Consider the following 21,283-nt stretch of genomic DNA (forward strand, 5'->3'; position numbering starts at 1 on the left):
GTTACGAGTCAGGGGCCCGGCGTGCTCGACGTCGATTGCTGGAATGGAATTGATCCCTGCCATCGGTTTTCTTTGTTCTCTCGCTCGGTCTCCACCCCCAAGCATCGCAACATCCTTGAACGAGCAGCTACTGACCTGCCTGACTCCGCCCTTAATCAAAACGCGCCCTCGCCATAGGTTGCCTGCCTGACTTCCCCGGCGATGAACCCTCACGTGATCGAACGCAGCTGCGGGTACGCGTCCGAGAAGAAGAGGTTGGTGGAAAGTGGAAACTACTAAGGAGGTCCTCCCTTGTTCGCTGGCCGGGATCATGAGTCCATGACAGCAGGCGCGACTCGTTGCGAGTTGCTACTCGCTACTCGCTACTCGCTACCTGCTAGGTACTTGGTAGCTGCCTGCTTGTCTCCTTCGAGGCATCCCGGGGTACCTCCACCCGACGCACAAGACGAGACTGGGGACGAAGGCATTCGTAACCCTCATGGGATAGGATCTACAACAGGCGCTGACAAGCGGATGATCATCCGCCTTTTCTTATATTTTCACACGGCCCTCCGCCCATCATATTGCAGACGGAGAAAAGGCAGTGATTTCCTCGGAACCTTCCCCTCGATTTTGCCTGAGCGCATGCACGCACGCACGCATATCATGTCGGTTGGTAAGATGAAGCGAGCAATGAACTAGCCATACAGTAGCTCACTTGCCAGAGTCATCTGCTCGACGGCGTGCAGGGGGGAGCCAAGCGGTCGAGTTCGCCTGTGATCCATACAAGCGGAGATACTACTACGCGCGCTCCGTCCGCGTTGGGTTTGGAGCTTGCGCAGATTGACTGTGCCGCAATTATGTTCCCCAGCCAATCCTCGTCCCGGACGAAGACGCCCTGTAGCCTTGCATTGTCGAATCCGAAATTAATAACGGCCAGACCACGATGTCTGGCACCATACAATTTCCCTTGTGATATTGAGACGGGAATCGGGATTAGGATTTACTCACGGCCGAGGCATGTTTCGCGTTCAGACTTGCGTACAGAGGAGATACTTCCAGCTGATAAGCTGCCGACGGGAACTTTCCGCCTTTCAAGTCCCACATGATGAAACTGTAATTGTCGTGGATTTTTGCTGAGCTGCCAAGATGGATGGCCGGTGGATGCTCGAAAAGCCGGACAGAAGGGGGGAAAAGGAAAAAAGAAAACCAAAGTTAAAAAAAAAAGAAAGGAAAAGACTAGAAAGAGTTGGGGGCATGCTGCAGATGACTGACGACGCAGGCCCCCAAACTTCTTGAAGGATAACGGCTGACATCTCCATGTCAAGAGTGCTCTATACGCCATACTATACGTTTTCACCCTAGATTATCCCATCTTCCCAATCTCCATAACCCGCCCCAGACACTCCAACTCCAGAAAACAAGGCCTACGCAGGCTGAGGAATATGGGGGTTTCGGGGGACACCCTGGTGTGATTTGTGTGCTCGTCTAGACTAGTCCCTCAGGAAGAGTTCGGGGCCGATCGGCGCCAAACCGAGTTGTGGAGATAGTGACACAATAATTATCGCTTGTCACTTCTTATTTTGCCTAGGCCTCATGAAGAGGCCAAGAGGGGCTTTCGGGTGGGTGTGGGGGGGAACGACCTGCGCTGCCCACTGTCCACTGCCCAGAACCACCCTTTGGCGCCGGGGGGTGTCAGGCACCCCTGGAGTAACTGTAAGTAAGTAGTCACTTCCTTACAGCATGAGCATTATTCAGGTGCGACATGTCCGATATATGCAAACTGCTAATACTACTGATATCTGATCTCTCCTGTTACTGCTGGCTGCTGCTTTCTGGCTACTTTGGTCCAGGCAAAACCGACCCGTCAACCCTGCCCATTCGTTACTTTTTCCTCTTTGCTACTACAACGACGGACTTGGGAAATCCCTCGTAAGCAAGCCGGTGACCTTACCGACCGGGTCCTTCCTCTTTCGGCCTCCAGCCATCCTCTTCTGCTTCTGATTCCTCCTCAGGCTCCTCATCGCTCCAGGCTCGTCCATCCCGGATCGTCACCGCCGAGCCCCGCCGGGTGTAAAACTTCCTCAGGCTCAGACCCAAGGGCTCAAACAAACCACCGTGTGCGCCAGGATGGATCCAACACAGTAATAATGGGGGTTCAATCCGTGGCACTAGTGGGTTTGAGGATGCCCAGCCTGCTGAAGAGGCTGACGAATTACTTCAGATCGCTCCTCGGTGCCAGAGTGAGATCGCTCTCGGTCGCCTACGAGTACGGCTTGCGGTAACGATTCGTCACTTCGTCTAAGATGGGAATCCTTCACGGATTTTCCGCCCGTCTCATTTCTTAGGACCAGCCATTATAGGTGACCGAGATAGCAGCAATTGGCATCAACCTTCTGGAACATGTAATCGTCATTACCTAAGTCCGGAGTAGGCTAAGCACTTAGGCCTCAGCTTATATGGCAGGGTCTCAATCTATTCGATTGTGTACCCCATATTGGTGCGAGTGCAACCGATGCGAAGGAGAAAGGAAAGAAAACAGGCTAGATTCCCTGTCCTGGACTTGATTACACTCACATCACGACGGCGTACAGTACGTCGTAACCGACAGATGCGATCATCTGGAAAGCCAAGCCCCGAATAAAGAGGGGGGAGGCGATCGTCTTACGGCTGCAGAGATGTGTTGGCAAGGTCTGCAGATTGTTATCTGGACTGCGCGGTTCTGTCCAGCATGATCCCATCCCATCCGTCGACAGGAACGGTAAGAATCAGGAGTGCTCCGTAGTTGTAGTTAGTGATGGCTAGAAGAAGGAAAAAGCAGGCGACCGAAAAGTAAAATCTAATCGAGCCAAATAGAAATTACCTTCGAAGGATCGAGGATGAGGAACAAAGTGGTCATCGCACTCTTAGCCGTCTAGGTTGGGACCATCCCATGCCCATTTTCGTTTTCCTTTTCTTTTCTTTTTCCCAAATCGCATTTTCCTTTTTTCTCCCTTCCCCCCCTCCTCCACCACTCCCCTCCCCTCCCCCCCCGTACTAAGGCTCGGACCCACCCACATCGTGTCTCCCGCTTGGCTGTCAGGTCGCCTGTCCTTCAGCAATGGCCCTGCGCAATCTGAGACCATAAGAGCTAGACAGCATTAGAGCCTCGATCCTATTCGTAAACCCGTCCCGACAGAACGGTACGCTAGCAAAGCCACTGCAGGCTGGGTTACTGATTCTATTCCGTACCCAATAGACGCGGCCTTTCCTGGCCCTTCTGTTGGCTTGCTTCGCCGGCTTCCTTTTCCCCCCTCCCTTCTGCCCTCCTTCCGTTTTCCACGGCGATTCGCAAGAATTCTACCCATTCTCACCTGCTGATGGTCTTGCACGAATCCTGCAGTGATCCTTTTCTTCCATTCGCTTTTGGGGGGCGGCATTTTTCATCTTCAAGAGAGGTGTGGAATTGAAGGATTGTTCTATGTGCTAGCGTCCCCGAAAGATTGACCTTGCTTCTCAGATCTTCCCACCGACAGTCTAAGTTGAGTCTTGCGTGACTCCCGTATAATCCCGTTCTTCCACCACCCACCCACCACCCCCCCTTTTTTTATATTTTTCCGGGTGAAGGTTGCACCTCCCTAGGCTAGCGGCTCAGTCAATCATTCTTGACTGATAAAATCCACGGGCGCACTAGTCAACCGAAGACCACCGGAGTCATTCCCAATGAATAGTTATTGAATCTTCAGCGAGCTGGTATGGGTCGAGACCCGGTGGAATCTTGAGGAATAGTGATTTAATTTAGGTGTGGGAGGCTCGGAGCGAACAGTGGATTGACTAGCTTCCCACGGCTCCACACCCTCCCAATGTAGATGAAGATGCTTGTGGAGTACCGCAGCAGGTCAAGAGTCAAGACAAACAAACTAGCCGGCCAGCTAACTTCTGGTGTCGTCTGATGTTTCCCGCCAGCGGCCGAATTGAACCCTGCAATGCTTCGTTTCGGTCGACCCGTCTTGCATCCATGGAACGACCTATCAGCTCCGGGAAACCGAATCTTTCTCATGCAATGGCAGGGCTGCAGCAGGCGGCGGGCGTGTTACGGCCGAAGTACTTTGTTTTCTGGTTTGATTATTTTTTATCTAATTTTCTTGGTTTCTTTTCTATCCTTTTTTTTTCTCTAATTTGTTGTTTTTTTTTTTTTTTTTTTTTTTTTTTTTCGTGATGATCCCCCCTGGGCTCTTCTCTGTTTTCGTCCTACCATACGGCGTCCACATTCCCCTACCTAGGATTCAATATACAGGAGGCATGTCTCTTTTACTCCTCGCGGCGGGCAGATCGTGCGTCAAACCCTCGATTACGAATCATTACGACCGCATTCTTTTTCCAAGGTCGTCCCCGAATACCAGTGGTGGGGAAGAGAAGAAGCAATACGAGCCCTTGCTGCCGTAATTACGGATACACGGTTGACACATTCTTCAGCGGTCGATATCTGGAGGCCGAAGAGAACACCCTCCACTTCAGTCGGTAAGGTCAGCCCGGAGCCTATGTTCTCCCCAGGCCCGATAGCGTCCAGTCATTGGGTGAATCGTATATTTTGAACGCAAGCACTCAAAAGTACCCAAAGGAGGGGACGAAGTAGGCATGGTTCCTTTCATGCCACCCCCAAGAATCTGTGCATCCTTTTGGGGTATTAATTTTATTATCATCGTTATTACGGACATTATCAGTATTATTATTATGGCTCCTTAGTCTGGTCCATCCTTCCGGGATTTGTAATTTTGCTGATAGGCTGGGCAGGGTAGGGTGTGTCCCAGCCATACCGAGAACTGCGCACTGGAACTGGGACTGCATGTGCCAGGCCGGCGAGCACCCATGGCCCTGGGAAGAGGGGTGCCTGGAGGAGGACAAGAGGGAGCAGGGCCAGATGGTAGGATTTGAGTAATTGTGTACATGACGCTCATGCAGTTGGCCCTTTTCGAAGGTCTGCTCCCCCTCACTCCCCGCGTGGCCAATCCTCCGCCTAGAGGCTGCTGGCGTGTTGGCAACCTTGATGAGGATTGTGTCATCATCAGCATCATCCGTGCCAGGTGAAACTAGGGTTAAAGTAGGTCGGTGGGCGATTGAATCGGACCCATTAAGCTTGTCACTTTTGGCCCGAGCCCAGGCGACCATCCTTATTATTATTCATTACCATTATTATCGTCATTCGCAGTTTAATTACCCTGCTGGTTCGTCGCTCTTTGTTCTTTCAAACCTAATCTGGGGGAGGGTGGACGGTGTTATCAGGATTAATTCCTGTTCCCTTCAATCCTTCCGTCCGTCACTTTTCCTAATTTATTCTTAGTAGTATTATTATTATTGCTGCTATTTTCCTTCCAACCCCCTTTGGTGCGGCTCCTTCATTTCATTTCATTTCACATTGACTTTCCGATATCCATGGTGCATATTGCATGAACTGGCCGAATCGGAATTTCTGATGGGTAAAAAAGAAGGGGAGAAGGAGGGAGGGGGGGGGGGAAGGGTGGAAATCCAAATGGAATAAATAAATCACCAGTAAAAATTCAAATAAAAATAAAATAGAAACCCCCAATAAAAATCCACCCAGGAAAATCCTCCAGATGATAAATTACCACTCTCGAGATTAATTACCCGATCCAACGGTGACCCTCTCTCCCAACTAACCTCCCTCGGCGTCCAGTCTGGCCCTGCACGTCGTCGGTCTGCCAACGTGACCCTGTCGCGATCTCCACTTGTTGAACCATCCAATCCATCGGATGCCATTCTTTCATCTTCCTCTTCATCGGTTTGAGTGCTGAGGATCCATCTGTCGTCGAAATAAGTGGCGAATCCTCCTGCTGCTGCTGCTGCTGCTGCTGAGGCTTTCCAGACGACATCCTTGCATATAAGCCTGCTGTGCTTTGCTGATTTTCTATTGTATTTCTTTTTTATCTGGTGCCTTTCTATCTAGTACCTCCTGGCTGATAATCTGTTCCGTTCCCCGGCCGAAGCCATCTCCGCTGCTACCACTACTATACTATCAACCCAGTATACGGCCACCGCAAGGACATGACATGCTTGCAGATGGACTAGGATTGATAGTGGATGAGCAGCGTTCCCCTCCTCCCCACGAGACACAAGGCGTTCTCCTCGTCTACCAACCACGAAGCAGACTAATACCACCATCGCCGCTCCCTGCTGGCGCAGGCGCTACACATCACGCCGGTCACCGTCGTGTACCCGCCATAGGAGTGACTCTCCCCACGACCGGACAGGGGGCGCAGTCACCATCGACCTCTGTTAGAGGCCAGACAGTCCCAGAGGTTTGGTACCGCTGCATGGGTTAAGTAGAACTAACAGGGACCCTTGGCCACCATTGCCCTCCCTACGAGTCCAACCGGGAGTCTCGTGCGGCGTTGGTGATGCTTTAAGGACCGGCCTTTCCTGAAATAATTCGGTTCAACAAAGCTCCTCATTCCTCCCTCGACTCCTCCACGTCATTTCGCTCCCCAACTTTTCTTTCACCAAGCCCCAGTTGCAAGGCAGCGCGCCTGAGAAGAAGCGCCTCTTCCGTCTTTCTTTGCTGAAAGACACATCCGACATCTGTCACATTTTTGATTTGTTTTTATCCTTTTTTTGATTTACTATTTTTTTTTTCTGTCTCTACTTCTTTTCTTATTTTTTTTTATTCACTTAAATTTTCACGCAACACCCCCTTGGTGCCATCCTCTTCAGGTGGCCCACCATTTCAACCGTGGGAAACAAAAGTTATCTTCACTTGCATCTTCGTCACCTATACCTTATCTCCTTTGGCGGCTGTCATTCCTCTGGACCTGAAACCTATTTTTGTCTCCCACTACTCCTGCACTCTACTTTCCTCATCCCTCTTATACAACTGCCATGGAGACCGTTCACGACCAGACCCGGCCCAACTACATGCCGGCGTCTCGCCAAAGCCGCATGGCCATTGATTCTCTATTGAATCCATCGGCAGAGCGAGAAACCGCCCACTCTCGATTGCAATACGGCCATCCTGGACCCCAGCTGTCGCCCCCGCTATACCCTCCCAGTCCCAACCAATACTTCTATTCTCCTTATTCAGACGGCCACCATCCCTACGCCGAGAGTTCTGCATCATCCCAGGATGCGGCATTCTTGCCCTACCGGCCCCGATCCGCAGAGTCCTCGCCCGGCGCATACTCGCGGGAGCGATATGACTCTGTGTCTAGCAGCTCTAGCAATGCAGCAGAGCGGCGACGGCCTCCTCGACCCAAGTATGAGGAAGAGGAAATGTACTTCATCTGGTACCACCGAGTGGATCTCTGCCAGGAGTGGAAAGAAGTGCGCGAAAGCTTCAACCAGCAATTCCCCGACCGGCAGCGCCGGGGCTTCCAGGGGATCCAATGCAAATTCTACCGGTTTATCAAAGAAAAGAAATGCCCAACCCTGCGGGAACAGCGGCGCCTGCGGGACGGCGACTTCCTTCGTGAGGGAGCGGGTATAGCCGACTCTGGTCCGCGATTCGGTGTCGTGGATTGGGTCGGGATCTGGTACCCATGGATGCGCGAAAGCAAAGAAGAAGTGCTCAGCAGACGGATACCTCGGTGATCGCCGAATGCTTTTGATTCTTTGAAAATTCTCTAATACTGAGCACTACTCAGTCACGGCCGTCCTAAGATACCTCTTTGTTTAATTTTTGTTTCTTACTCTTTTCTTTTGTTCTCTTGCCTGTGGTCACATTTCACTCGTTGCGTTGGGAACCTTTCAGCACGTTATTTACATGTTTTACTTGGGAGGCTCTCTGAATCATTTGCTTGCATAGCATGCATTACATACACTCACATTGACACTCACATACCTGGGTTGGCTGGTTTGGCTACTTTCTCATCAACTGCGAGGATACCGGAAATGGGAATGGAACTGAATAGCTGGACAGACATGGCATAACCATGAATCAATCATCAATCATCAATCAATTCAATTCACTCAAAGACAATACATACTTTCTGACATTTCTATTTTTATTTCGAACCAACCTGCGTAGAGTTTGTCAGACTACTCTTACTCCCCTCCCTCCCTCCCATTGCGGCACTTTCGTCCGACGTCCGAGATGGTAAGCTGGTACATACCAACCCGTACCAGTTCAACCGTGTAATATACCGTACCATGATGGCATCTAGTACCATCCATACATACATACATACCTTCATCCATCCATCCACTCACCCAGCATGGATACAGTCCACATAAGAATAAACCGCATGACTCCTCACCAGAAGCCGACATTCTCAGCCCGCCCTGCTGAAAGATAAATACATCTTCTGCAGGAAATGGTGATGTTTTCTTGGCATTTGGATTGGGTGAGATTAGATTACTGACTGGTAGGCCGTAGCCAATAGCCAGTAGCCAGTAAACCATCATATCTTATCCTATCTATCTATCTTACGGTGCACTGACGAGTAGTGAGGATTCTGGGCGGGGAGGTCAAAGCACCGGAAGGATGGAAGAAGGAAGGAAGGTGAGGGATTGTGCACTGATGGGTAGGTAGGGGGAGGGGGGGGGGAAGGGTTGAGTAAGCGTAGTCAGTTGTGTGGTTGGGTTGGGAACTAGAGTCTAGATGAGGAACGAAGAAGAGAAAAAAAAGGAAGAACAAAGGAGGAAAGAGTGAGGGAGGGTTGGATAGTTTGTGTATTGTAGACTATAGATTGTAGATTGGATTTAGGTGAAGAATTATGAATGTTCGCTTTGGGGTGATATATGGGGTGTGAGTGTTTAGTAGGTAGTAGACAGTACTACTAGACAGTAAGATTCTAATTGAAGATACGACTCCTACGACTATCTGTATGTGACTCTTAGGAAACAAGGTAGCATAGATCAGTTAGGCACTTCCATACTTATCCTGCAGAAGCTTCCCCAGATCAGACCACCAGGTCAAAGCACCACAACAATACGATTCTAGATAATGATGATTGATAGTTAGTCCAGGATTGATTGGTAATCAGCATAGCACAACCTGACTACCTACACTACAACTATGCCGTAAGCATAGAAGATCCCCACTAAACCCACCCTTGTATATTCCACCGAGTCATATCAAACCCTAATATAGTAATACGGGGCCCGTATTATAGCCTCAGAGCATCATTATAGCACCGGCCAAGACACAAGACACACCAACTAGGATGGAAATGGTGATTGGGATTAGGAAGATCTAGGTCGGTAGGTAGGTAGGGAGGGAGGGAGGGAGGGAGTGAATCAGCGTGGGGGTAGGTCAGAGCTCTCTGCGTTGGTCTCTATGCAGTAAGTAATAATCATGGTGGTGGTGGTAGGCTATTATAGGGGTGATCTTATATCCAGGATTCGGTTGTTTTCTTGGCTGGTATTGTACTGAGTACTTACCTATGTACTTGTACTTGGGGACATCTATGAATTCTATTTCAGAGTATAAGGTAGGTAAGTATGGATAACTCTTAGGCAGCTACGAGCATTCATAAGCACCAGACATAAACACCCTACCGCATACGAAAGCAGGTAAGTTTCTCTTGCTATTGCTTGCTTGGTACAGATGCACTTAGGTACGAGGGATAGTATGACCTATCCATGTCCATCTACCAAAGAAAAGTATAACAGCTGACGATCCCTCACGTCCACGGATCCGAGACATGACAGGTAGGGTAGGCGACCAGAAGGCGCGTGGGAATCTGCAGGCGATGCTGATCGAAGGATTCCGATCCCGAGGGGGGATGATTGGGTGTGACCTGCCTCGCTTTGGTGGAGATGACTGAAAGCATGTCGGCGTGTATGTGTCTGTTGGATGGAATCAGGTGGATGGGGGGAAGGGACGAACAAACTGATTATCAGATGACCGGATGAATGATAATGAGCAAGGTTGGGTGGCAGACTGGCAGGATTCGTACCCCGCATCCCTTCTGGGGGGAGAATCTTATTTCGGAGTCTGTGTGTCCCAGGTCGTGGGGGGAAGCCCAGGCCTCAGCTCGTCGCCGGGATGACTGAAGGATCACCGGAGGAAGGGAAGGAAGCAAGAATGCACAGCTGCAACTGCAACTGCAACTGCAAACGCAACTCTGAAACGGTCCTTACCGGCCGAGGACACCGGTTGACTTGGCCTAGAGACGACCGGCCTGTCGTCGGCCCAGCTCATCCTGCAGATTCTGCAGACTACAGACTACAGACTGCAGACTGCAGACTGCAGAGCCATGACGGCCGGCTGCTGATCTTGCGGTGAATCAGGTCCCTAGGGTCTCTACGGAGGACAGCCATCCATCCAGTCCAGCCTCAGAAGCGAGTCGTCATCAATTGCCAGCAATAATCAGGTCCCCAAAGTACCATACATGGAAGTCAGTCTTCTACCCAAACAAGGCTTCGGTTCTGCAGACGCAGCCACCCGAGTTAGTCTCGCTGCCTTGTTCTGTCTCACTTTGCTTTTTCCTTCTGCTTGCGTGCTGGATGGCTTGCTGGCTGGCTGCTCGCCAATTTGGCACCGTAATCCCTCCGATCACCAGCTCTCCTCGTCCGACTCCACGTGCGACCGGAATCCTAATCCACTGCGATACCGACTCTCACTGGCCGAGTCGTCAAAATCGAATTCCTCGTCATCAGACCGCGCCTGCGTTCGGTATTTGCTGTAGATAGCCGATGGGTCATCCTCTTCATCATCCCACGACAACTCCTCGTCTGGATAATCATTTGCGGGATTATTCTCAGCTGCCCGGGAACGCCCGTGAGTTAGCCGTGTCCTGCCCAAGGCCTGCCAAAAAGAAAAATTGCGATCGACTGCTTACCGTTCGAGTCGGCATCCTCGCTATCCCACCGATCCTCATCATCCTCCTCCTCGACAAAGTTTTCCCAGTACTCCTCATCCTCCTGCGTGATGACGATAACCCCAATATCTTGGCGATTCACATCGATTCCATGCTGCCGGAACCAAGCTTCCTGGTCCAGTTCCAAACCAACTAATGGGTCCGTAAGAAAGCCGGTGTCTGGCAGCGGCTTCCGGATGTACGTGTCGTAGACGTACTCCCCATCACTCTCGTCCTCAGATCCTGCCCGTGGAGGGTCTGCCGCCATCTCTTCACGGCTCTCTACAGGCCCTTGCATCGCTTCTGCGCCCGAGCCTCCCGCGCGATGCTTATTGGGCGTGCGCGGTTGGTATCGCAACGGAGGCTTGGGCATCACCGAACGGGGCCGAGACGATCCTGAAAACTGTGACCCCGACGGCTGGGTGTAGTCCGTTTCGGTGGCTGTCACCTCCATTTCCCCATCCAGCTCCAGAGCCACCTGCTCCAGTTCCTTTGCCAATCGTTCCGACTCATCCTCCCAATTACTCTGATGGGCCGCCTGGGCTTCTCTCTCCAGCACTTGGGAGATATGCTGTTTGGCAGCCGAGATCGCGTTCTTACGCTCCTCTCTCCACTTCCTCTCCGCCTGGTTCACCACCGGTCGCTTCCGCGGTCGCTCGGTCTGCTGCTCGGAGGACAACGCGCCCGCGACGCTCAGGTTTCCCTCGCCATCCGCCCGAGCAGCAACATCGGCGACCATTGACGCCTGTCGGGCATGCGGTGTGCGTCGCAGCTTCTCGACTAGCACCGCGACTGCTCCGTCTCCTTTGCGTTTCTGGATACCGCCTCCGGTGCTACGGAGGGGACTCATTGGCGTATTCGATCGAGAGATCTGGAACCGGCGTAGGGCCTGCGCCTGTCCCGGTGATGAAGCCGGGCTTTCTCTTCCACTAGAGGTGGAAGACACTAACTTTCCAGCGATGTCATTTCCACTAGAGGGTGTAGCAGCAGCAGATAGGGGTCTAGCCGAGCCCGACGTAGGTGATGAAAGTAAGGCCCTCTTCAGTTTTTCCTCGTTCTCCCTTCGAGCGGTCGCCAGGCGACGTTCTTCGCGGATCTCCGCCCCAGGAGACGTGGCTCTCACCAAGGGGACAGTTGCTCCTGCACCCGCGGCGCGGTTGGTCACGCTTCTGGTGGTCGGAAAGACGGTGTTGCTCACCGACCGGGGAGTAAGTAGCTTCCTCTGTCCTGCTGTGAAGGACGATGGGCTGGGCGAACCATCTTCACGGCCATGGCTACTGATCTGGACCCTTTGGAAAACAAAGTCTGTGAATCGACGCTTGGTCTGATGCAGCTCTGACTGGATGTCTGGGAATTTGCATTAGTGTGAAGAAGTGGGTGAAATCAAGGCGTGGGGACAGCTCCGATCGTTTCCAACAGAGGCCTCTTCACTAGACGAGACCGCCCATGCAACGAATCAAGGGCGTAAGTCTGACTTACATAATGTCTCGACCGGTTCTTCTTCGCGGCGCCGCTTAATATTGATCTGCTCAGGGGGCAAAGACATCGTGCAGCAGTAAATATGAAGGGACCGCGTCGAGGGTGCAGTTGAAGCAGAGTGAGTGAAGGGAAGCCGCCGGTGCTGAAGTCTGAAGGTGATGATGATCGCAGCGGCTTCTTTTGGTTCCATGGTTCCTCCCCATCGGGCCTAGCGCACCCGGTGCGGGTATACGCTCACGTGACCCGCATGTTGACTCTTTACTCCTTTGGGTGGTAGTAGGACGATACATATCTCGACGGCGCATCTCTACGACACAGTTTCTACAGGCCCGCCGAGGCCAGAACAATGCACATGTAACCAGATGTCTGTCATTTCCTATGCTCTGGGTACTCTTCCTCTCGTCTTTCTTATGTTCCTTGATGGCGGATCCACTATTATCTTCCAGGATCAATTACCTCCGCCGCTATATAAACCCTTGTCGTAACCAGAATGCAACAGGGGAGCTGTATGCTCGGGATTAGTTCCGTGAAATGGCATCACATATGCAAATGAGCAGCTTGAGACATAAACAGACCCCCGCCAGACCCAGTCGAGGGTCGCGCGGAGATCCCACCCGCCGTCGTAGCCAACTGGAGATCAGAAACGGTAAATGGCCAAAAACAGAATCAAAAGTAGGGAAATGACAAGAAAGAAAAGCAGAAGGTGAAGAAGATCATACCCAGCTAGAAATACAAGTGATGGTATAGGAAGGAAGGGAGTATTAAAAACCAATAAGGGGGTGGCGGAGAAACGAAATTTGCACAATTAAGGGAAAGAAAAACCACAGTAAGGTGAAATGAAACCAGTACAAAGAAAGGAATCAGAATGGGGACATCGAAGGAATTAGTCAAGTAGCAAGGCGATAAAGATCGAAGTAAAGAATAAAGAAGGGCTACATTCGTTGGGTTGAACAGCGAGTCTTATGCTCGCAACGGCAAGGTGCAAATCATTTCGCTCCGATCTCCTCTTCAGCCCAGCCAGGCAGCGAACTCTCGTTCTGGATGGCCAATCCGAAGCCGGCATGGCTGAGTCCGCCCAGAGCGGATGTGAAGCTCGAAAAACTGCTCTGCGGCTGGTGGGCAATCCCGGAGCGAGTGGGCTGGCTCGAGACGGATCCGAAAGGTTCCTGAGAAAACGAGGGCAGACTCACGGCCCGAGAGTGCTGCGCCCGCGGCACGCTCAAGGTGCTGGTGCTAGCCGTGGCATGATGACCCGGTCCCGTGGATCCATTGGTGACGTTCAAAAAGCCGTTGGTCGACGGCTTGTGCTGATGCAACGGAGCCTCGATGCTCCCATTGGTCAGCTCGGCGGTAGTGGTGCCGTTGTAGAGCGATTGCTGTTGCGGTGGTTGGGGCTGCGAGTGAAGAGCTGCCAACGTCATGGGGTCGTTCAAGCGGTTCTCCTGCTCCTGGGCCTGTTGGGCGGACATCTGATTCAGGTACATGGTCAACGGGTTGTTTGCACCAACATTGAGGATGCCAGATGGAGACGAGACGGTCTGCAGGGGGTGTCTGTGATGGTGGCCGTTCTGAGAGCCCGTAGATCCTGGCGCAGGGGATAGTGCGGGATGAGTTGGGCTCGAACTGGAGCCGGATTGGCTGAGGTTCTGCTGGAAACCATTCAATGCCGGAGAAGGGGACTGAGGTCCCTCAAACCCAGATCCATTGCGACCCTGAGGACCACCATTGCCTGCCTGACGTGGCGGGTTTCCGCAACGATCCTTTCCAAAGTTGATCTTGAACCGCTTGTACTCGTCGCGGTTCCGCATCCCTTCAATGGCTTTAATGGCATTGGCAATGTTGGTGAAGTTGACGAAGGCGCAACTCTTCTCGCGAAGCGTGTTCACGAGTTCGATCTCTCCGTACTCGGAGAAGTCTTGGCGAAGGCGTTCCTCCGACCAAGTCTCATCAAGATTGCCCACATATACATTCCGAGAAGCACCGCCACTCACTGCCAGGGCGATAGCGGGCGGGAGAGGACCCGAATGCTTACCCCAACCAATCTTCAAACGACGGTTGTGGATCATAAGACCTTGCAGGTTGCTCAGGGCGTAGAAGGATGCGGCCGATGTAGGGTCAATGAAAGTGACAAAGCAGATGTGTTTATCGGGTATGTAGCGAATATGATGAAGCAAGCCACCACGCACGACGTTGCAAATCTCCTCGATAGTTGTTTCGGGGTGAATATTACCCAAGTAGATGGTTCGGTTGCCCAGGTTGTTGACCCCACCAGCTGTGGTAGCCACAGCTGCAGCGGCCACGGATTGCTGAGCAAGTGCGTTGGTGATCAAGTCACGGTCCGCTGAATTGAGGATGTGTGCATAGCCTGGGGCAATGCCCAAGAACTGAGCAGCATTCTGTTGCTGCGTCTTGGATACATAAGCGCACCGGTCCTTGCCGTAAAAGACGCGTCTGGGCGCCTGCCACTTGGCCTCCTGAGGAAGTTGAGAAACGGCCTTCATCGCATTGCTGATAGACAAGAAGTGAACGAAACCGATCGCCTTCTCCTTGACAATCTTAACGGTGTCGATCGGTCCAAATTTTCCTAGCTCCTCCCGCAGTTCTTCCTCCGTCATTTCCTCCGGCAGGTTTCCCAGGTACACATTACGAGAGGCGCCGGACTGCTGCACAGCCAAAGCGACCGATGTAGGCACCTGCGAGGGCTTTCCCCATCCCACCTTAATGTCGTTGCCCTTGATGGCAAGCTTCTTCAGGATGGCATCCGAATGGAAATGAGTAGCAGAGTTGCTGTCCAGGAACGAGATAAAAGCACAGTTCTTATCGGGAAGCAACCGCACCGACTCGATCTGACCGCTCCGAACATGGTTCAGAATCTCTTCTGCGGAGGTTTCTGCCGGGATGTTGCCCAGGTACACGGTTCGGCTCGTACCCGAAAGCAAACCAGGGGTTATCGAGGCAGCGGGACTTCCAAACGCCGCATTGCCCAGACCCCCCAGACCACCAACAGGAGACTGAGGAGCTCCCAGCATCTGAGAATTACCCATGCCATCCGTCGACATCATACCGGAATATAGACTCGCATTCTGCGAAGGCTGAGTCGGACTTCCCAACTGGTGGTGACTCGGAGGATTCTGGGCATGTGCCGAGGGATTGGTCTGGGAGAAACCACCAAAGTTGGCGAACTGAGGTGAAGCGAACGCGGAAGGGGTACCCGGTTGAAAGGGGCTACCAAGCAGCAGCTGAGAAGGTAGGAGGGGCGTGAAGTTCATGTCAAACGCGGTGCCCGAGGCGGCCATCGTGTCGGAGACGGGAGCAGAGGTATTAATCGCAGGGATATTAGCTCGACGAGCGTTCCGGTCCGTCAGGCCCTGCAGGGGCAGGTTGTTGGAGGCGTATGCTCCGTGAGAGAACCCGGTACTGTCCGCGTTGAGGTGGGAAAACTTGGAGGGGATCAGACGACTCGGGATGCTTGCATCGGAGGTTTGCATGGCGAGGAAAGGGAGCGAGCAGGACAATTGTCCCCTAGAATAAGAGAAAGGAACGAGGTGAGTTGTTCGTCGATGAAATGATCGATATCACCCAGTCAAGGGGGAAGGACGTACTAGGCAATCAACACGGTAGGAATGGCCAGGAGAGAGAGAAAAAAGGCCGGGCCCGATGATCACCCCCGAAAAGAGAAGGGGGAAAATAAGAAAGAAAACAGAGACCTGGAGAGGCCAGAATGAAGGTAACCAAAATGAGAAGAAAAAGCAGAAAGGACGGAACAGAGCACGGAGCAGAAGGGCTGCCAATGGAGACGTGTCTAGAGAGGATCCCGGTGGTCAATTGGAATGTGCATGGACAATGAATGGTTGGGTTGGTGGAAACGGAGACAAACCTGTGGTGGTTCGTGGTTTAGTTGCTTTAGGGGGGGCTTTGCGGGTGAGGAGGCCGAGAGACTAGAGCAAGGGAGGCGGCGCTCCAGCTGAGGTCGAATCGAAATGAGAATGACAAGAACAAAGATAATGATAAATCCAAACAATCAAATCAGGGTGGCCCTGTCAAATGAGAGTACTAGGAGAGGGTGCACGCCCCAGACCTGCCAAAGTGCCAGGTTGCAGCGGACCCAAACGGTGACAAAGAAGGTATCCAAAGACCGCCGACAATTAAACTGAAAAGGGATAAGTGGGAACAACAGTAGGCGAAGAGGCAAGAATAGGGAAAGAGAGAAGGTAATTGCAAACGACAATTAAACTAGTAGTAGAAGGTTACAGCCGCCAGTACAAGTTCAGCGGAAAAGAAGGCTGAGGAAAAAAAAAGAGGGCCCCTGGTAGGGGAAAAAGGGGGGCGCGTGCTTGGGGACAGAAGCGCGATAAATAGCTGTGAGGAGAAATTAAGATAATGAACGATATCCGGCAGGAAGGCAATCGGAAGAGCACCCTTCAGTCCCTCGCCTCTCACGCTTCTCCAGGTATGTTATGGACGTGAAAATAACAGTATTAAAATGGAAACCAAAAGAAGGTTTATGAAAATACTATCAATCAATCAAGAGCAACTAAGCAAAAGGTCACACTTGGACCAAGGGAATTGTTATGGGGGATACCAACAATCCTAGAACGCGAGAGACAGACTGGTGCAGGGTATAAGGTAAGCAAGGAATGGGCCGAGCCAAAGTAGCAAGTATGTAATCGATGTATCGCAGGGGAAAAAAAGGTGGGAAAAAAGGGGAATTGGCGGCAGGAGGATTCCTCAACCAGCCAATGCTCCATAGTGAACCTGAACCATCATCATGGCTGCGGGAAAAATCCAATGGATAATAATAGAAATAGCGTAGGTAGTCATCTCCCTTGTGGAGTGAAAGGTTTTAGCAGATCCATACTTTTGAGGCAAAAGATGGGGAAAAGGACTCCATCCAACCGTCTGTCAATGTCATCCATCTCCTTCAGAGCACTAAGCAGTGGCCTTTCCACTCAGCAGTCAGCACATCTGCTCGCAGATGGGTGCGATGTCGTATGCCGTTAATCGCCCTCATTTTCAGAGGGTACGCACAACCCGCACCCGAAAAAAATTCTATTCTGATCCATCTCCAAGCGATGATCGATGAACAGGTCTGACTGACTGAATAATTTCGGTCATAGCAGGCGGGGAGAAACCTATAGTTCGTTCTATCGCCCTGCAGCGGTGTCATCGCCGGAGGCCTTCACGTCATGCGCTGAGATGCATCTGTTGGAAATTGCTTTTTCCAATCCGCGATCGGTCATTCTGGCCGTAAATGGATGGATCAGTCAACAATTGTGCCATGGAATCGGGCTAGTAGGAGACTTTTCAACCAGCCACAGCGTCTACGAACGATCTGTGCTGGTGGGGTTTCCTGGGCAGAGGCTCTTGAATCGGTCGGAACCTATGTTGACCCGGTCCGGCTGCAGGGCCATTGGTCTTGGCGCCTCAGGCCAATTTCCTCCCATGACGGATCATTATCCACATGGTGAATGTCTTAACTCTTGATGCTCGTTCGTGTTGTACGGATATGATACTGTAGCATTAGTGAAGTGCTAAAAGAAGTATGGTCGGCTGCCGTATCTTTGTCATGCCTTAATCTCTAAAATGTGGACTGGACCCTATATATCAGCATGAGTGGCTTGACAGTGTACTCTGCGAATCCTGTGCATATATTAAACCCTTGTTCAACTTGGGTCCGACTCGAGTAAATAAACCATCAGAGTGATATACGGACACAGTGGCTACTAGTCCGATAGATGTTTACCCCATTTCTCCAAATGGTGGTGCCGTAGTATTTTCTGCCTTATTGATGCCTGAGTCATACGTGGGGATATCGGGATCCAAAAATTTACCCCTCCACCCTTCGCTTTTACCCTGTGCGATTTAGACATCTTGACCTCCCCTTCCACGGGACGCGCAGCATCGGCTCTTTCCTGGTCAGACTGACTGGCTCATACGTGAGTGATCTTTGTTACCATGTCTTATCTCCCAATGCCCTTGATTCCCGATAAGACTTTGTGTGACTCACATGTGTCTCCGCAACTGCTCCCAACTGACATTTCTACCAGAGCATAGCTCATATCGCCTGCTCCGCTCGTGCTGACCCTAACCCACATTCGCGCCGCCAAAATGGCCTCCATCTACATTGACGAAGATGTCGGCCGGGACGACTCGACCGCCAACGGAACCGAATCCGCCCCCTACAAGACGCTCATCCATGCTTTCATGCAGCACCCTCCCACCGATGGTAACCAGTACCTGACGCGCAAGTCCCAAACCGAGCCCACGGGTGAAGGCGCTGACCCTGCGTCCAAATTGGAGTGGAAACCGGCCACAAAGTCGGCGGTCAAGAAGGCCACCAACCTGTATGAGCAACGGAAGAGAAAGGCCGCAAAGGAACAGGAATTGGCTATCCGTGAGAAGCAGGAGGCTGAGAAGCGTCAGGCTGTCCTTGAGGAGGCAAAGAAGGTTGTTATCAAGGAGAACACGTCGCTTCCCAAGCCCGTCAAGATCCGTCTCGATGAGACCGACCCGGCCGTTATCAAGCTGGGATCTCCCGAGTCGGAGACCCCTGGAACACGCGTCCGAGTTGTTGGAAGAGTCCACCGCTTGCGTGCCCAGAAGGACGTCATGTTCCTCACTCTCACCGATGGCTATGGCTACCTGCAGTGTGTTCTGACCGGGGACTTGGTCAAGACTTACGATGCCATGACTCTTACCCTTGAGACCTCGATGGCTCTCCATGGTGAGATGCGTGCCGTCCCTCCCAAGCAGCACGCTCCCAACGACCGTGAGCTTCATGTGGACTTCTACACTATCATCGGTCGCGCTGCCGGTGACAAGGAAGCTATCACCACCCGGGTGGCCCACGACGCTGACCCGCAAACCCTCTACGACAACCGCCACCTTGTCCTTCGTGGTGAGACCGCTTCATCTGTGATGAAGGTTCGCGCGGCTACCCTTCGGGCTTTCCGTCAGACTTTCGAAGAGCACCGTATGCTGGAAGTTACTCCTCCCGCCATGGTGCAGACCCAAGTGGAGGGTGGAAGCACTTTGTTCAAGTTCGACTACTACGGCGAGGATGCTTATCTGACCCAGTCCTCTCAGCTCTACCTCGAAACTTGCCTCCCATCCCTTGGTGACGTCTTCTGTGTCTGCCCTTCTTTCCGCGCAGAGAAGTCTCTCACCCGTCGCCATCTGTCCGAATACACTCACATCGAGGCTGAGCTTGATTTCATCACCTTCAACGACCTCCTTGATCACCTGGAAAACGTGATCTGCCGTGTCATTGACTTGACTCTGGCCGAGCCCGCCACCAAGGCCCTCATTGAGAAGCTCAACCCCGATTTCAAGCCCCCCAGCCGTCCCTTCAAGCGGATGAAGTACTCCGATGCCATTGATTGGCTGCGGGAGCACGACATCCCCAACGAGGAAGGCAAGCCTCACGAGTTCGGCGATGATATTGCCGAGGCTGCTGAGCGCAAGATGACTGACATCATCAACCAACCCATCTTCCTGACCCACTTCCCCGCCGAGATCAAGGCCTTCTACATGAAGAAGGATGCCGAGGACCGCCGTGTCACCGAAAGTGTGGACGTTCTCATGCCTGGTGTGGGTGAGATCGTCGGTGGTAGCATGAGAATGGACGACTGGGATGAGCTCATGGGCGCCTACAAGCACGAGGGCATGGATCCCTCCCCGTACTACTGGTACACTGATCAGCGCAAGTACGTCAAGTCTTTCTAACCCCTCCCACCTCGTTCATTTTCTAGACATGCATAACTGACTGGTTTCTACAATGTAGGTATGGTACTTCTCCCCACGGTGGTTACGGTCTCGGTCTCGAGCGTTTCTTGGCTTGGTTGTGCGCTCGTTATACCGTCCGCGACTGCTCTTTGTACCCCCGTTTCACCGGACGTTGCACGCCTTAAGCGCTTTGATATTTTAGACAAGATTTATAGATATGTGGCGTTCCAGTTCATAGAGATCTGGCGTCGGCAGTCATGATAATGATCTCAAATATCAATTATGAAAGTAAACGATCTTGTTCCTCAGTCCTCGTAGTCACAAGATTTGCTAGAGCAGCATTTGGGTCATCTGCACAAAAACAACACGATATCTAACTTGTTGTTGTCAATAGACGATGCCATCGTCGAATTGTCGGATCGGGTCATGGAGGAAGCTCTCGACGACAGCATGCGCCCCTATCAAGACCATTAGGATAGTAGATGCATGTTACGGCCGCCTCACATTCACAATGGAAGGGTGACTGGCGTAGTTATGGTGGATACCGCAAGAGATCAGAACTTTGCCCTGTAGTTCATCCTTGTCGGCGCGACTGATAAGCATCCAAAGATCAACAGCAAGCCAGCACATGATTTCGAAACGTGTCATAGGCGGAGAATAACAATCGGGCATCTAAAGAAACTCCATAATTGTATGGCACAAACGAGAGGGAACAGTCAAGGATGCCGTTGGTCTGAAGCTCAAGGGGGTTTAGCTCCGTTCGACATCACGGGCAGCGACTGCCTCTCTGGGCCTGATGGTCACTTGAGTTCTTCATTAAACTATTGCACCCCCTCTTTCTAGGTTCTGAAATTATTCTCCAAGTGCGATAAGGAATTTATCCATTCTTTGGCATGCCATAGCGCTCAATGATCACTCAGCGGGGTACGTTGGATAGCTCTTTCATGCTGCCTCCCTGCGAAGAGCAACCGAGTCAACCATACCCACTGAACATTCTATATCACCAGAGCAGATATGCAAGGACATGTGCCCACGTATTGCAGCACGGAGACAAACATGTCTTTCGCTGGGCAGTACAGTACGCCCCAGGGCTGGTCTCCCAGGAGATGGTGGGCCCCTGTCCACATGAAAGGCTACCCCATGGCCTGTCTAAGAATACGGTATGCCCACCCACTGGCAACAGACCAGTACGATGATTGGCCTGATTGCAGCACAGGAACAAATGGGAGGCACTTGCTGGTCTTAAGAAGCGTACACAACATATTTTGTGCGCACAGCAGCTGCTTAGTTGCGCATGTTGGCTCCTT

General features: G+C 52.0%; 7 protein-coding genes across 7 annotated transcripts; 4 read left to right on the forward strand and 3 right to left on the reverse strand.

Annotated features, from left to right (window-relative positions):
- Window positions 1-125: 125 nt before the first annotated feature.
- Window positions 126-904, forward strand: BO80DRAFT_176877 (uncharacterized protein). The gene is made up of 2 exons (XM_025713978.1): window positions 126-655; window positions 705-904. The coding sequence occupies exons 1-2, from the start codon at window positions 319-321 to the stop codon at window positions 824-826; spliced, it is 459 nt and encodes a 152-aa protein (XP_025579424.1). The 5' UTR covers window positions 126-318; the 3' UTR covers window positions 827-904.
- Window positions 832-1,449, reverse strand: BO80DRAFT_176892 (uncharacterized protein). Its single transcript, XM_025713979.1, has one exon. It carries the CDS (start codon window positions 1,322-1,324, stop codon window positions 983-985), a length of 342 nt encoding a protein of 113 aa, XP_025579425.1. The 5' UTR covers window positions 1,325-1,449; the 3' UTR covers window positions 832-982.
- Window positions 1,274-2,214, forward strand: BO80DRAFT_421739 (uncharacterized protein). The gene is made up of 2 exons (XM_025718671.1): window positions 1,274-1,911; window positions 1,995-2,214. The coding sequence occupies exons 1-2, from the start codon at window positions 1,745-1,747 to the stop codon at window positions 2,125-2,127; spliced, it is 300 nt and encodes a 99-aa protein (XP_025579426.1). The 5' UTR covers window positions 1,274-1,744; the 3' UTR covers window positions 2,128-2,214.
- Window positions 2,215-6,576: 4,362 nt separating this feature from the next.
- BO80DRAFT_176923 (uncharacterized protein) lies at window positions 6,577-7,954 on the forward strand. Its single transcript, XM_025713980.1, has one exon. It carries the CDS (start codon window positions 6,853-6,855, stop codon window positions 7,558-7,560), a length of 708 nt encoding a protein of 235 aa, XP_025579427.1. The 5' UTR covers window positions 6,577-6,852; the 3' UTR covers window positions 7,561-7,954.
- A 2,307-nt stretch (window positions 7,955-10,261) lies between these two features.
- Window positions 10,262-12,391, reverse strand: BO80DRAFT_421742 (uncharacterized protein). The gene is made up of 3 exons (XM_025718672.1): window positions 12,252-12,391; window positions 10,755-12,119; window positions 10,262-10,677 (listed from the first exon to the last, which is right to left on the reverse strand). The coding sequence occupies exons 1-3, from the start codon at window positions 12,316-12,318 to the stop codon at window positions 10,469-10,471; spliced, it is 1,641 nt and encodes a 546-aa protein (XP_025579428.1). The 5' UTR covers window positions 12,319-12,391; the 3' UTR covers window positions 10,262-10,468.
- A 506-nt stretch (window positions 12,392-12,897) lies between these two features.
- Window positions 12,898-16,124, reverse strand: BO80DRAFT_176976 (putative differentiation regulator (Nrd1)). The gene has a single exon (XM_025713981.1). The coding sequence runs from the start codon at window positions 15,737-15,739 to the stop codon at window positions 13,238-13,240; it is 2,502 nt and encodes an 833-aa protein (XP_025579429.1). The 5' UTR covers window positions 15,740-16,124; the 3' UTR covers window positions 12,898-13,237.
- A 1,983-nt stretch (window positions 16,125-18,107) lies between these two features.
- Window positions 18,108-20,269, forward strand: BO80DRAFT_421744 (asparagine--tRNA ligase DED81). Its single transcript, XM_025718673.1, has 3 exons — window positions 18,108-18,187; window positions 18,299-19,957; window positions 20,035-20,269. Exons 2-3 carry the CDS (start codon window positions 18,360-18,362, stop codon window positions 20,159-20,161), a joined length of 1,725 nt encoding a protein of 574 aa, XP_025579430.1. The 5' UTR covers window positions 18,108-18,187; window positions 18,299-18,359; the 3' UTR covers window positions 20,162-20,269.
- The last annotated feature ends 1,014 nt before the right edge of the window (window positions 20,270-21,283 follow it).

This window comes from Aspergillus ibericus, assembly GCF_003184845.1.
Source record: "Aspergillus ibericus CBS 121593 unplaced genomic scaffold BO80scaffold_4, whole genome shotgun sequence".
Classification (NCBI taxonomy): domain Eukaryota; kingdom Fungi; phylum Ascomycota; class Eurotiomycetes; order Eurotiales; family Aspergillaceae; genus Aspergillus; species Aspergillus ibericus.